Raw genomic sequence first — 16169 nt, forward strand, 5'->3', positions numbered from 1 at the left:
CTGACGTTAATATCATATCTGTCTCAACTAGGGCTGGGCATAAACACCAGAAAACCGAAATACCGTACCGAACCGAATTTATTTGGTATTTTGGTTTCGGTTTTCGGTTCGATATTCGGTATATGTTTTTGTATTTTTCGGTATTTTGGTTCGGTTTCCGATATGTAATTTTGTTTTATTCGGTATTTCGGTTTACCGAAATATATTATATTATAATATATATTTATATTATATTAATTATTAATGTTAAATAATAAATATTATAATTTAAAATTAAAAAGTAAAAAGTAAAAGACACTTTTTGATGTAACTATTTTTAGCCCATTAAACTGAAAAATCAAACAAAAAAGTTTGTAAATTTTAAAAAGCCCAACTAAGCAGACCCATTAAAAAAATCGAAATAACAAAACTGAATTGAAATAATAAAAACCGAATCGAACTGAATTATTTCGGTTCGGTGTTCGGTACACATTGTACAAGAACCGCAAACCAAAAAAAACGGAAAAAAACAAAATCGAACCGAATTACCGAATGCTCACCCCTAGTCTCAACTCACAAACATGCATATATCACGTATTATTTATTCTATAAAAAAAATATATCTCATGTGTTACAAAATTATCGNCATTTGGATATAAAAATTTACCTAAATTATCACATACAAAAGCTAATTAATGACTTGACTCATCATGATGTAGAACATGCTATGCAAAAAAAGAAAAAGGTGACCATATTATATAATTTTAATTTGATGTGTAAAATATTTAAAAGCGATCGCATTGATATTCTCTCTAGCTCTTTTTCACTAGTGGGGAATTTCCATTAAACCTTTTTTGTCCTATTAAAAGATTGAAATAAATTATTTAGTCATAAAGAATTTATGTTGGATTTGTGTTGGTACCATATGGCAAAACAAATAAGTTGTATTATTTGAAGCTGAATGTCACTTGACTGTAAAAAGATCAAGTCATAAGAATTTGTTTTATAAATTTCTTATTTCAAATTTCATGAAGATCAATTTAAACTTTATCGAAATTTAATATAAATCTCGAACGCGATATAGAAATAAAAAACAATTCTCATTTGTACCAAATTCTAGCAGCAATGAAAGTTCAAAGCCTGTGGATTAAGTTTTTTTTTTTTTTTCAACCAATGGTTTTTAATTTAATACTAGGTGCTGCATGTACAATATATTATTAAATAATAACAATCCTACTATTATTTTTTAATATCAAGTGGAAACTAGTTAATTAATTAAGTCACTTACCACTAATATATCCATTATTTTTCAACAAATTGATGAGATAAGCTTTGATTTTTTGAGTACTTGACCAATCCACTGATTGAAGAAATTAAATTATGTATTCCGTCAAATTATTTTTTTATTAATTAAATACTATGTTTAAATCTTAATTTACTAAATTATTTATATTTTTCCCCCTCACCTTATTATTCCTATTAATTAGAAAATGAATGTTATTAGATTAAGATTCTAATCAATTTCATTTAAAAATTGATAGATCTATGATCATCTTTAGTTGACACAATATCTAAATCATGCTATATTATTTAAGAAAAAAACATTCTATTATTTATTTTTATTTACAGAAAACTCGTGTGAGATTAAATGAATCAATATTTTGTCATGATTTTTAAATGATTATTTATTTATTATTTGTTGCAAAAATTTAATTATTGTCTTAACTTAAGTGCCATCACTTTCTCCTTTAGTTTTATTCTTTTTGGACGTGTAAGCTCAATCCTTTTCTCCTTTTACCTTTTTAGACCTATTTTTCTCTATTTAACAACTACTCTTTATTAATATAAATAATAATAATAACTTTACTTTAATTTTTTTTTTCAATGATAACTTGTTCAAGGGAAAATAAACGTTTCCACTATATATACTTTTACTAAAAGTAAATAGTAAGCATGCAAGTTCTTAGAATGAGACCTAACTCTTGCACGAAAGCAGGATAATTCGTGTATCGAGCTATTTTTTTTTAATTGTTAATTGAATATAAGACTATTAGCAAACAACATATATATCACTAGTTTATGATCTAATTATGTTTAGTTTTCAAAACTATCTTTTGTACTATATTAACTTTGCCAGATATATGTATCTTACGGGAGCACTCAGATACATGTGATTCATATTAGGTGTGATTTGTTCGAGAAACATTGTATGCAAGCATGATTAACATTTATCTAGGATACAATTTCGCTCACCTCTCTCATATCTCGCTTGTCTCTGTACCTATGTATGAGTAAATGTTTGTGAAATACGTTGATTCCCTCGCTCGCCTCTCTCCGATCCCTATGTATCTGTATTTTAAAATTGATCTGATATCAAAGATACATGTATATATGATATATGTATCTAACTTAAAATATATGATATATACTGGTGTATCTAACTTGAAATTTGATTAAGAAAATATTAATCAGCAAAATAATATTTAATTATTTCAAACTATAAAGTGAATTAGTATTTATGATAGGAACGTTCGTATAATTAGATAGTCTTTCCTAAAAATTAGTATTGGGCCCAAACAATGTCATACATTGGGCTGACTTGCATTTGATTACCCAGGATTATTAGGCCCAATAAAACCTTATTGGGCCAACGGTAGGGGGTCTGTCGATGGGTAATTTGCATAAATAGGATCTTGGGGCTATCATTTAAATTTTGGCCTCGTTAAAAGAATGTGCAAAACTAGCCATTTTGCAAGGATTTGAATGGAAAAGTCTAGAGATTAAAGATAACTCTATCAGATTAAAGATAACTCTATCTTTAACGGAAAAATATTTGAATGAATATCTTTTAATAAATAATTATTGATTTTAATAATATTTTTTATTTATTATCATTTATATTAATACTATGATAAATCTGCAATATGTATTAAAAATAAATAATGTATGCAATATATATGTATTATAATTGTTTTAAAATATATTTCGTGTTTGTTTGGTAAGAAATTGACACATTGTATTAAAATGTGTGATAAAATGTATTATCCATCAATAAAACTTGAACTATATGTATAATATGTATTAAAATTATATTATAAGTGTACTAAAAGTGAAAAAATAAATAAAAAATATTCTTACTATAAATAATGAATATTTTCTTAATATATTATATTTATGTAAGTTTCACAACTTTAATTCGAGTAAATTGAATGAATTGAGTTTATATTTCATATAAAAAGAAAATGTAAAAGATAAATCAAAATCTTAAACTAAATTGAAATAAACAAAACAAGCCTCTTGTATTTTGATTTGTTTATATATATTGAGCAAACTGACATAGAGTTTTAGTAGGTTATGTTTTCTCGTTTCTGATATTTAAATTTTAAATTCGCCTTTGCTTATAAAATATGTATTTGTATATATGTTTAGTTAAATTATATGCATTAACGATGTATTATAACGAAATTATATATACTTAAATGTTAACTTTGTAAAAGCTAGTATTTTTTTTGTCTCGATATATACATGGTGCACCTTCGTATTTTCGGTTTTGCAAAGAATTATACGACTATTTAGAAATAATTTAATTTTAAAAAATTCGTTTTGCATTCAACGAGAGTTCATATAGACCATGAATATAAATATTTTTCATTTTCTATTTTTCTTCTTAAACTTCATATCAATATCAAATAATATTACATAAATTAAAATAAAACAAGAAATTAATAGGCAATTACAAGTTAAAATTACATCGATAGTATAACATTTTTTTTTCTTATATTATCCAATTCATATAACCTAACATTTTTTTGTTATCTTTTTTTAATATTAAGTGCACGCGTTGTCTACTCTCAAAAAACACAACTTTATTTACTTTTTTCAAAGCAAAACATTCCAAGAAAATACTTGTAACTTGTCATTTGTTCATGTTTTGGAAAAAATAAATAAATATAATATATAGATAATCAAGAAAAAAAAAATATACCAATCATAGAACATTATCATTTTTCCTTTAATCAAAAGTTTTGATTCAAACTTTTGAAGCGGAATAAATCTTATTATTAGGAGCTCTAAAAATAATTTTTACAATACGTAAATTCTAATAAAATAATTTCTATATGACTATATTCTATCAAATTTCAAAACAGACATCGAACATCGAATAACACATCAACAATATGTATATTTAATCAAATTTCAAAACAGACATCAAACATCGAATAACACATCAACAATATGTATATTCAATCAAAATTCAAAATAGATATCGAACATCGAATAACACATCACCAATATATACATAACATTAGTGTATGCAGCTTTCATATTTGCATGCCACTATCATCCAATTACTTAAAGACAAAACCCCAAAATTTGGGATTAGGTAGGCAAGAAAGAATGTTTGGTTTTATTTTTATTATATTTTTATATAATTATAAAAAAGCAAAGCTATATAGCTTATATATAGGGAGAAAGAATGTTATTAAATTGTATTTTAGTATAAGTAAGGAATCATGGACTCCTATGATAATTCCCACTTCTATTTGCTTGTCATTTTATGCTTTATTTTCTCCTCCAAACACTACCTTCCAATGTTTACAATAACTAGAAATAAAAGTTTCATATACTACAAATTAAAGCTATTTTTAGCATAGAAACAAGAAAAAAGGTAAATTAAATTGGAAATAAAAAGAGAAATAGTTTAACATTTATACATACCTAGAAGATAATTATAGGCGCAGATGCATAATTTAAACGTACGATAAGTTCAATTTTTAAATTCACATTAAAAGATCAGTGATTCAATATTTAACACTCTTACCACGAAATATGTACCTACAAAATAAGACATTCAACCTATTATTACTACATCAAAAATAATCTTTAACGCAATAACTTAATTGTAACTAAATATATATTTTTAGCGCGACAATTAACATTCTTTATATATGTCCCTAAAGCCTTTAAGTGACATTGACTCCAATAACAAATGCTTAACATACTTTGTTAATGTGTATATTAATTATCGCTAAAAGGTATTTTGTTATAGTGTATTAATATGTTAAATTACACTGAAAATATTAAGGGTATATATAATTAAAATTTGAATAATAAAAAATGGTTAATGTGCACCAAATGGACACCAAAAAAGGCACTAATTTTCCCCAAAAAGTTAAAAGAGGACCAATCTGGCACATAACCTATTATTATTCCTTCAAACACACAATTCCATGTACTAGTTTTTAACCTATTTTTGGATTTTTTTTCTCACCATTTTCCACTTTAGCCACTTACCCTCACATATTACTCCAAACAAAAAAAAGACTATCACTACTACTTAGCCATGACCAAATTAAACATCTTTTTTCTTTTGGACTTTGTACCTTTTTGTTGATTCTTGAAACCAAAAGAAATCAATGTTAAAAGACCAAAATACCCCTACACAATATTTTGTATAAATAGCCATGCAACTTAAACTCATATCACAAAAAAAACCAATTTCATCTCTCATTTCTTGCAAATTTTGATCTTATCATATATTATAAGTTCAATGGTTAAAAACACTACTAGTGATCAAATGGAAGTTAAGTCCTCTATTTCTTTGTTACAAGAAAGGTTCAAACAATTGCAAAAAATCAAGAAGATGAGGCAAGAGAAAGAGCTATTAAAGAATATGTTGATGCATTTTGATCATCATGATGTGGAGTTATACAATAATAATAAGTTTTATTTCCACTCTGAATTAAACATGGTTTCTCCAATAAATAATGACAAGTCATCTTCTCGATTTTCTCTCTCCTTATGGCCAGATATCAAATCGCGGAATTTTGTGAGGAGTACTCCTAAGCTAATTAAACGTGATAACTCACATTCAGATGTTGATACTTCTCTACATCTTTAGAAAAGAGGAAAGAAAACAACTTGATGTACTAAACTCCTGTCATGTGCATGCAAGAATGATCGGTGAAGGGTTAATTAGATCATGTCGAAATTACTCTACACATACTTAAAGAGATCGTTTTCACACGAGTCATAAGGTGAAATATTCTTGTCGCTACTCTAAGACTCCCTTTCACTTCTCTACATCTTTGAATAGGAAGAAGAAAAAAAATATACTAGCTAGCTATATATTTCTATCCCCAAAAAGAAAAAAACCCAAAAACTTGGGATTAGTTATGTATGCTTCTATATATATATATAATATAAATATCTTAGAAATATTTATCATGTGTCATATTATTAAATTCTAGCTTATATCATTTATAATTTACTGGCTTTTACAGTTCATGCATGTTGTGTAAGTTTTAATCATATTCGAAACTGAATCCAACCTTGACCAATGTTTAGCCCCCCCCCCCCAATTCTTATATGACAAAAAATAATAATCAGAAATTAGCGATGGATAACTTATATAGCTAAACAACAAAAACATATCACTAATACTAATGGAGTATCTGAAATATTATTTATTAGCTATGAGTTATATTGTGATATTGTAATGATGATTTTATATGATTTTCACGCCTTATAGCCATTTCTTCGATCAAATATATTTTCAATTTTACTAACAAAAGTTATTATAGTGAAAGAGAGTTTTAACTTATATGCACAAAAGATGTGTGAAAGGAATTTTATCGTATCAATTCAATTTTATTCGTCATATCATGTTATTTAATTTATCACTTCTCTTTGTTTTTTATAACCAAAGATGTATTGCCTATAGATATCTTAATGTAAGATTTGATAGTTTAAAATATTTAATTGCATAATTTGCTTTAAAAATGGATTGATCTTTAATTTTATTTTCAAACAATCGAGCTTATGTCTAGTGAGATATACATTATTTAATAAGGATACGAGGCATAATGTATTATAATGCAAAAATATAGACTTATGCCCTAAGAAATAATTATGTACTTTAAGATTAAAACAAAATATATAGGACCAAAAGTGCAAATTAATGAACCTGTTTAAAATTGTATATGAGGTACACTATGAAAAAAATGTAGTTAATTTTTCCGTTTTAATTTATCTGACATAATATAATTTAACTTATCACAAAATTTAAAAAAATCTGACATAATATAATTTAACTTAATTTAAAAAAGGAAAAGAAATTTTTTTACAGAATTCAAATGCATTTTTGGTAGACACATGAAAAATCATTGCTTAACCTAATTCTACAAATAAAGCAAAAGAGAAAAAAGAAAAAAAACGACAAAAAGAAAAGAGAAAGTCTCATTTAAGTACACGACAAATTAATGCACAACACATTTGATATTTCATAGGAAGAATTAACTAAATACGCAATTTATTTTAATACATTCTCTAATTACTCTCTTCTATTTTTAATATACATCACTTTGCATAGTGCATCGAAATGAATGTGATATATCGAAATGTTGAGTGATGTACTTAAAAATAAGATGTGATATTTTTGATTCCATCAAATTTAAGAATTTTTGTAATTTGCAAATAGTAGGCCATAAGATAAAATTAGTTGTTAACACTATGAGATTTGTGTAAAAAAATTTATATTATAAAAATAACATATTTACTATAATTTTATAAATAGAATTTGTACTTTACTCATACTTTTATAAGAATAGAGAAATTATATCCAATTGAACCTCGGTTCTATCGAAAAAAAATATTGAAGTTGACAAGAAAAAACAGCAACGCGATTACTGAATACTACTACTACTAAGGAGAAGCGAGTAGGTAGAGGAGGCTATCCTTGTACCTTTTTCACACAAAACACGATAGCAATCGACTATATCTACTAATCTTCTAGTCTAATTCTTGTTCTCACTTCTCCGACCCTAATTCTATCTAAGTATCTTTTGGTGATATGACTTTCGGATGATTTCCTTTTTAAATTTTTACGAAAACCTCCGTAGGAGTTAGGAGAGAACTACGTATATTCTCACCATTTTTAGAGTCAATTTTAGGCATTTAGGGGTCAATTTCTAGAAATTAGGTGATTTTCTTTGATTCTCGTGTATTAGCCCATAAATTTTTCGGTGAAATCAATGATTTCTTTGTGAAACCTTAACAAAACCATCCCTCTGTAAGGAATTGGAGGAGCAGTACGTACAGTTTCACCATTATTTTTTGAGCCCATTTTGTGTAGATAGGAGTCAATTTACACGAATTAGACGATTTTTTTAATTTGTTATGTTAGCCTATGAAAATATTTGATGAGCTAAGCCTAAGCGCCATATAAGTCAAAAGCTAGCCCGAGACCTAAAAAAGCAAAGTCGAAATCCATCCCTTAATGATATGACTTTCAGACGATTCCTTTTGCAAAATCTTTATGGAACCCTCTGCAGGGAGTTAGGTGAGCAAGGATCAATTTACAAGAATTGGGCCATTTTCTCAGTTTTATCGTGTTTGTTAGCCATGACTATTTTAATGACATGACTTTCAGATGATTTCTTTGTGAAATCATTACATATTCCCCCGTAGGAAGTTGGGAGAGTAGTAAGTATAATTTCACCATTTTCAGAGTCTGTTTTTGGCATTTAGGGAACAATTTACAAGAATTGTGTAATTTGCTCAGTTTTTTGTGTATGTTAGGCCATAATTTTTTTGGTGATATGGCTGCCGGATGATTTCTTGGTGAAAATGTTACATATTTCTTCGTAGGAAGTTGGCGAGCAGTATGCACAACCTCATCATTTTTAGAGTCCATTTTGGACATTTAGTGGACACTTTACATGAATTATGTAATTTCCTCAGTTTTTCATATGTATTATCGCATATATATTTTGGTGATATAGCTTCCGAATGATTCTTTGTGAAACCTTTATGAACACTCTGCTAGAAGGTGGGGGAGAAGTACATACAATCTCACCATTTTAGAGTCCAATTTGGACATTTAGGGCTAATTTAATGGAAATAGGTAATTTAGTAATATGATTTTTGAACGATGTTGTAGTGAAACCTTTACGGAACCCCCTTTAGGAATTTGGGAAGCACTACGTACAATCTCACTATTTTTAGAGTATATTTTAGACATTTAAAGGCCAATTTACAAAAATTAGACGATTTTCTTTATTTTTCGTGTGTATTAACCCATAACTATTTTGATAATATTACTTCAGGACCATCTCTTTGCGAAACCATCATGAAACCCTCCATAGGGAGTTGGTGAAATAGTATGTACAATCTCACCATTTTAGAGTCTATTATGACACTAAGGGATCAATTTAAAAAATTAACCGACTTTTTTAATTTTTTATATTTATCAGCCTATAAATATAATTTTGTGATATTGCTTCTGCATAATTTCTTACGCGATAATTTTATGCACACACACACACACACACACACATATATATATATATATATATATATATATATATATGTGCACATATATACGCACATATATGTATATATATATATATATATATATATATATATAATTTTGATATCTAGAAACATCTTTTCAAAATATAGATCAATTTTAAAATAACAAAATTTAGAAACATCACTTAAATTCTCCTAAATGTCCTTGACATCACATCAAATTCAAGGGCTCTTTTGTCTTTTGATAAAATTTTCCTACTATTTAACTTTACATTTGTTTATTCACTATTCATTCCAAAGGACATTGGCAAAATTAGCATACAAGAGTCCACCTCTATCACTTCAATTTATCCTCAAATTCCTTTTATCATCTTTGTCATGGAGGTAAGAATTTTATTGATTCGTTGATTTGATTGAGTTGTAATTTTATTTTTCATTTTTATTCTTGATGCAAAGTATAAAAAAGATTAGCAAACAAATATATGTGCCAAAGAATTAATAAGAATGTTTATATTTGATTATCAAGATCGAGTGTAACAAAAGGATATAATAAACGAGAGATGAAAAGAATTGAAATCGAATATTTGCAAAATTGGAATAAAGATGCATTTTAGGGAAGAAAGGGGATCTATACGTTTGCGTATATACATTTTTTCTGTATAGGGTTTCGATCGAGCACAACTCGTGATGTGCGTGTTAGATGTATGAAAATGTGTTTCAATTCTGCCGGTGACATAGATCTGGTAATAAAGTTTAATAGAAGCAAGGCGGACACTCCAACTTTGATCTTTGTGGATTTGTACCAAAATCGAGTTGTAGACAAATAAATCTAATCTTAACGGCCTATCGATATCTGAATTTCATATATGTGTCATCGATTTTCAGAATTTTTTTTGATTATTAACACACGTTCCTTGTCGATTTGTCATGTTTTATTTCAATTTGAGCTATATAAATAAGTATTTCATAATATTTTTTCGAATACCATCGATACAAAAGGTACATTTTTAGTGATTAGGTAAAAAACATGATTTGAATAAAAAAAATTCAGCTTAGACCTGATTTGTCGATTATTCGTTTGCTTAGCTTCTCATTCAATTTCTTTCACTATTTTCTCTGAGGACTTTAGTTTTGCTTGTTCGGTCAAGATAAAAGTAGCGTTCGTTAGGTCTAATGATCCCTTTGTATTGGCCAAAACTATTTTATAACTTATACCCTTAAAAACTTTATGTATTTGTATTCTAATTCATACAAAATATTTAGTACTTCAATCAAATACTTCGATATATGGATTTATAAAATAAGTAGTGAATATCACACTAAAGTATATTGTTGTATATAGTATAATTTATTTATATTATCATAATGCTATAAAATAGTATTAGTACAAAACTAATTATTCATATATTAAAACTCTGTCTACTTTGATTATAATTTTTTTTTGTTATTGATTAACTAATGAATTTGCTTGTACCTTTTTTTATATCTTTATACTTGTATAAGACGATAGTATATTGGAACGATTTATAAAAGAATAAACTTTGTTATAACATGACTATACATAAGTCAAAATCAGATAAGTCATTATTATCAATTTATAATGTCACAAAATATCAAATCAAACTATATAAAAATATACTAATATTTTCAAAATTTAAAATCAAAATTATCTCGAATTTTTCAGTACTTTTTTTTTTTTTAAAAAAACATAGGTAAACACAAAGTCAAACGCGGTTAACAAATGTGGGTCCAAAGAAAAAATTAGATACTGATCCAATTTCATCTGAGAAATTAAAAATAAAATAAAATTAGAATTAAAAATAATAATAATATTAATAAATTAAATTAAAAAATAAAAAATTCCAAGTCATCCGACAACCGTCTACTTGCCAATTCGGTCAGCAAATTTTTTCTTCACTTTCCTCTCTTTCGTCTTCACAAAAAAAAAGGGTAAAGAAAACATTAGCACAAAATAAAAATCATAACTTTATGAAAGGGAAAAAATTTTGAGAGCCCATTTTTTTCAAATTTTTAATTTCTCTACAAGACCCTTTTTTTTGTATGATTTTCAAGAAATAATTTTTTTGTTAATTGATTCAACTGTTGTGGTTATTTTATCAATCAATTAAGGAATTTCAGGCAGGTAATTTTTCATTTTTATACAAACCCCAGATCTTGTTTTATGTTCTTTATGCTATATGTGTATGCTGTTTTTAGCTATTTTTGTATTTTTGAAGGGATTTGTGAATTTGGGTGTTTGTTGTTTTTGTTTGATCTAATGTTACTTGCTCAGTAACAGATGTTCTTTGTTTGCTGTGAAGTTTGGTAGTGTTTGATATAAAGTTAGAAACTTTTGTTACTGTTTTGATTTAATGTTAGCTGATGTCCTGTATTTGCCCTGTTCTTCAAGGTATAAATGTGAAATATTGTTGATATTTTGGATGATTCTTGTTAGGGTTTGGTGTAAAGTTAGTAATTTCTTGTTGATGCATGACCAATTGGTAGTATTAGTGTTTGTTGTTAGTAGAGTTCATGGCAGTTCATAGCACTATTTTGTTTTTTGAATAAGAGAGTGTAGTACATGCACCATTGGATATTAGTCGAGGTGTGTTTGATAAACATTTGGTGGTAGTTTAGGTAGGAAACTCGCATATCTAATAGTTTAGGTGTGGAACTCGAAAAGCTGGTATACTTTAGGTGTGTTTTGACACTTCACTGTTCAACAAAAAAGTCTTTTTCTTTGGAGTGATGGAACTAGAGAAAGCATAGAGGAATTTGGAAAAGTAAATGTTAGCTTGAATGTGATAGTTTTTGGAAGTAGGAGATATCGGTGGTAAGATATGTTTGCTTGTACTTGGAAATATATGGTGTTCTTTTTTTCGCAGTTTAAACAAAAACAAGCTTTGTATACTTTTTGTTAGAATGTTTTTATGTTTAGAAAGATGGGGTAATATATCTTGTGATTTGTTTTTTTGTTTCTTTCGAGGGAAAGACTTGTGAACGAGTTCAAAATTGTGTATTAGAAGTGAAAATGCATTTGAAGCATGGTGATTACTGGATCAGACATCGGTTTTTTTGTTTGTTTTCCGTTTGGCACATATCTGAACATTTGCTGACGGGAACCTTTTGTGACTTACTTTGATCACCAGCGTCGCGGACTAATGCTGCCTCCACGCCAACAACCACGGCCTGGTGGACTTCAGACGTCTTTATCCTTGGTCGTCTCTCCTGATGCATGTGGATCTCCTAATCCTCAAGAACGTGGCTCAACCTCTGATCAGGCTCGTGACTCACCATCTGAAAGTGCTAGCTCACGCGAAACATGGCCAACATCTGATGCTTTGATGGCAAAAAAGCTGGAGAAGGAGAAAGAGAATGGCTATGCTGAGCACTCTGTTGTCCGCAATATGCCAAACTCAGACAAAATTTCCCTTCGAGACATTGCCCGAGAAAGAGTTGACGTTATAGCTGACAGGATGCGAAATCTCCCAGATGAGTATCTAGAGAAGTTCAAATATGAACTTCGGGTCATTCTTGAAGGGTCAGGTGGTGCTCAGCACAGAAATGAGTTTCAATTCCTCCAAAGGCTAGTGAATTGTAGGGGTGAGTTGACGGAAGGAATCCTGTGTTTAACACACCGTACCCAGCTAGAAATTCTGGTTGCCATCAAGACGGGAATTCAGGCGTTCTTGCATCCCAGTGTCAGTCTCTCTCAAGCTTCTCTCATTGACATTTTCTTGTATAAGAGGTGCAGAAACATAGCATGTGGTAGTGTGCTACCAGCAGAGGAGTGTAGCTGCGAAATTTGCTCGAAGAAAAATGGTTTCTGCAACCTTTGCATGTGTGCTATTTGTAACAAGTTTGATTTTGAGGTCAACACTTGCAGATGGATTGGTTGTGATCTCTGTTCTCATTGGACACATACAGATTGTGCCATTAGCAATGGGCAGATTGGAACGGGCCCTTCTGTTAAGGTTGGAGTTAGCTCAGCCGAGACGCTCTTCAGATGCCATGCTTGCAGTAGGACATCTGAGTTATTAGGTTGGGTTAAAGATGTGTTCCAGCACTGTGCTCCAACTTGGGATGCTGAAGCTTTTGTTAGAGAGCTCGATTTCGTCAGGAGAATTTTCCAGAGAAGCGAGGATGCCAGAGGCCGTAAGTTATATTGGAAATGCGAGGAACTCGTTGAAAAGCTGAAAGGTGGTGTTGCAGACCCAATGGCTTGTAAAGTGATCTTATCCTTTTTCCAAGGTAAGCCTGACATCTTAGTTATTGTCCTAACTTTTTTCCACTATTTGTGATTGGGGTGTAGTTGATAAATGATTGATTATTCTGGACAACACTTGAATTGGTCTGTCCGAGATTGAGAAAAGATTGAAATGAAAGCTTTGATGCATCTAACAAGAAATCAAATGTAGCAGGTCACAATTTGATTATTGGTCCTCTGCTCTCTCTGGCTTTTTTGGTCTATAGTTAGTGTTCTTTAGTAGGCTAGGTTGAATAAAAAGGTGTATTATTACAGTGGCGGAGCCAAGAATTTTACTAAGGGGTGTCACAATATAAAAGAAGTAGAGACATGTAGAAAATAAAGGGTGTCAACGTATTACTATATACGTAAAACTCAAATTTTGACCTAGCTAAAGAATGTAATTTTCCGAGCGAAGGGGTGTCAAATGACTCCCTCTGATTGGATCATTTACTGTACCAAGAAGCTCGTGCAATGATCATCAAGTATCTGTATCTATTTGAGAATATAACAAATCATCTCTTCTAATATTGAACTTTTAATTACAATATACTCTTGGCCAAACTTCATCAGTTTTCACGAACCTATTAGCCATACATTTTTTTCAATCTTTATAGCCTCAAGCATTTTGCATAGATTGGTGGTCTTAGGTAATTGGAATAGTGGAGGGATAGGAGAAGAGTTGCATGCGCACAAACCAATTAGCATTTAGGACAAAATATTGAAAGATGGATCATGGAACTTAGAAGTAGATGTAGATAGAAGAAAGTAGTGATGTTGAAAGGAGATGAGTTGCATGCAACAAAGAATACGGTTGTGAACACTAAGAGGCACAAATCAATTAGCATTTAAGGACATGATATTGGATGATGTAGCATGGAACTTAGAAGTGGATGGAGATGGGAGAAAGTAGTGATATTTGAAGGCATAGCACTAGAGGCGGAGCCAGGATTTTAATTTATGGGTTCTAGATAACAATCCTTGTAGTTTACTAGATTTTGAATAAATTATCTATACATATTAAATGATTCTTTTAACACATACAAGGTTCGAGCCTAAGCTACTGGGTATGCGGTATGCCCTTGCCTAGGGGCTAGGACCTCGAGAATTGAAATCATGGTGGTGGAATGAAAAAGATAGTGAAACCTCGAAAGTGTATAAGAAGCTAAGGGAGAAACTAAGAAATCTATTAGCCAATGAATTGGCTAAACCTTGGCAAAGCTATTAGGGATGTAGAAGGGGGAGAAATGATGTTTAAGCTAGGACGAATGAGAGAGAATAGACTGCTAATGTAAGTTAGTTTAAGTGTGTTAAAGATGATTTACAGAAAATTTTGACAAGAAAGGGACAGATTCTGTATTGATCAGCTCGAATAACAAGGACATCTTTATAGATCTTCAAACATCCATGCAAATGATCAGGTTAGAGATAGGCTGGTTTGGAGAGAGGGAGAAGAAGACAGGAGGAGGAGAATGATGTTTTGCGAATTCCCGTCATGTATGAGGAGCTAAATTATCCTTTACTGTCACAATTCGGTGGATATCGTTCCCAGACCAGACCAAGTTCACTCAGAGTCATTACCAGATTATAATTTTGAATCTGGCATAATCTGAAGAAACTTTGAGATAAATCCAACCTAACCTAATATGTAGGTTAATCTTGCCTTCTAAATGATCTACCCTTTAATGGTTATGGATGACACTAATGCCTATTTAGTAATTTAACTACAGTTTTTTTGATTCTCCTCCTACGTTATTTTCTTCGATTTTATTGTTACATGTTATTTCCTCTTCTTCGGTTATTGTACTATTTGTTATTACTGTTCCTTTTCCATTATTTCCTATATGCTTTCTTCACTGCTGTATTTCCTTTTCGATTTGTTATATGTTTTACTTGTGCCGAGGGTTTATCATAAACTTACTCTCTACCTTCACAAGGTAGTGGTAAGGCTGCGTATACGCCACCCTCCCTTAGACTCCACTTGTGGGATTATAATCGGTATTGTTGTTGTAACTAAAGTTCTTTTGAATTATCTCAAAGCAAAAAACCATTTTTTAAAATGTAATTTAAGTTTGTCAAGTGAAAAAGATTTTGCTAGCCCTCACCACACCCCCTGACAAGTTTTAGGCAGTTATTTATCTTGCATTCATTAGGTTCATCACATTTTCTTACATGAGAATATGCATGGAAACATTGTTACTATTGTGTGGATATTAATTATTGGACTGCAAAATATAGAATTTATTTGTTAGGACGACTGGCCGAATGGTGGATCTTATCATTGAATCAAAGTGGAGAAATAAATCGTGGGAAGTGAGGTAGTAGTTTGGTTTCTAGCTGCTATATCCGCGTGTTAGTATGATCATCTCTGGCTAATAGTCCTGACTTTTCTAAGCAATTTTGAACACCTAAGTTGTGCATTTTAAGTAGTGTAGAAAGGATTTAATTAATGTTACATCACAATGTGCAACTAATTGAAACTGCTTGTCTTGTAACGAGACAGACGAGGTGAGCATGTTGCTGTCTCAAATAACATGTAAACTTGCCCAAAGAGTGTAGCTTGTCATGTGTGGATTAGGTGTACGAGATCTTTAAGTCATAAATTTCCTCGTTGAATTCCCCCCCCCCCCCC

General features: G+C 30.0%; 1 protein-coding gene across 3 annotated transcripts in view; it reads left to right on the plus strand.

The window, feature by feature from the left end:
* Positions 1-11222: 11222 nt before the first annotated feature.
* The window catches only part of LOC107020429 (OBERON-like protein), a 5874-nt gene continuing 927 nt past the window's right edge, over positions 11223-16169 (plus strand). The window contains exons 1-2 of one of the 3 annotated variants that reach the window (XM_015220781.2): positions 11223-11434; positions 12441-13542. In XM_015220781.2, coding sequence (XP_015076267.1) covers positions 12453-13542 — 1090 coding nt within the window. In that variant the 5' untranslated portion in view covers positions 11223-11434; positions 12441-12452. Of the gene's footprint in view, positions 11435-11520; positions 12339-12440; positions 13543-16169 lie in introns of those variants that run through there. The other 2 variants (XM_015220782.2, XM_015220780.2) reach the window with 2 other exon arrangements.

Source organism: Solanum pennellii, chromosome 5 (genome assembly GCF_001406875.1).
Source record: "Solanum pennellii chromosome 5, SPENNV200".
Classification (NCBI taxonomy): Eukaryota; Viridiplantae; Streptophyta; class Magnoliopsida; order Solanales; family Solanaceae; genus Solanum; species Solanum pennellii.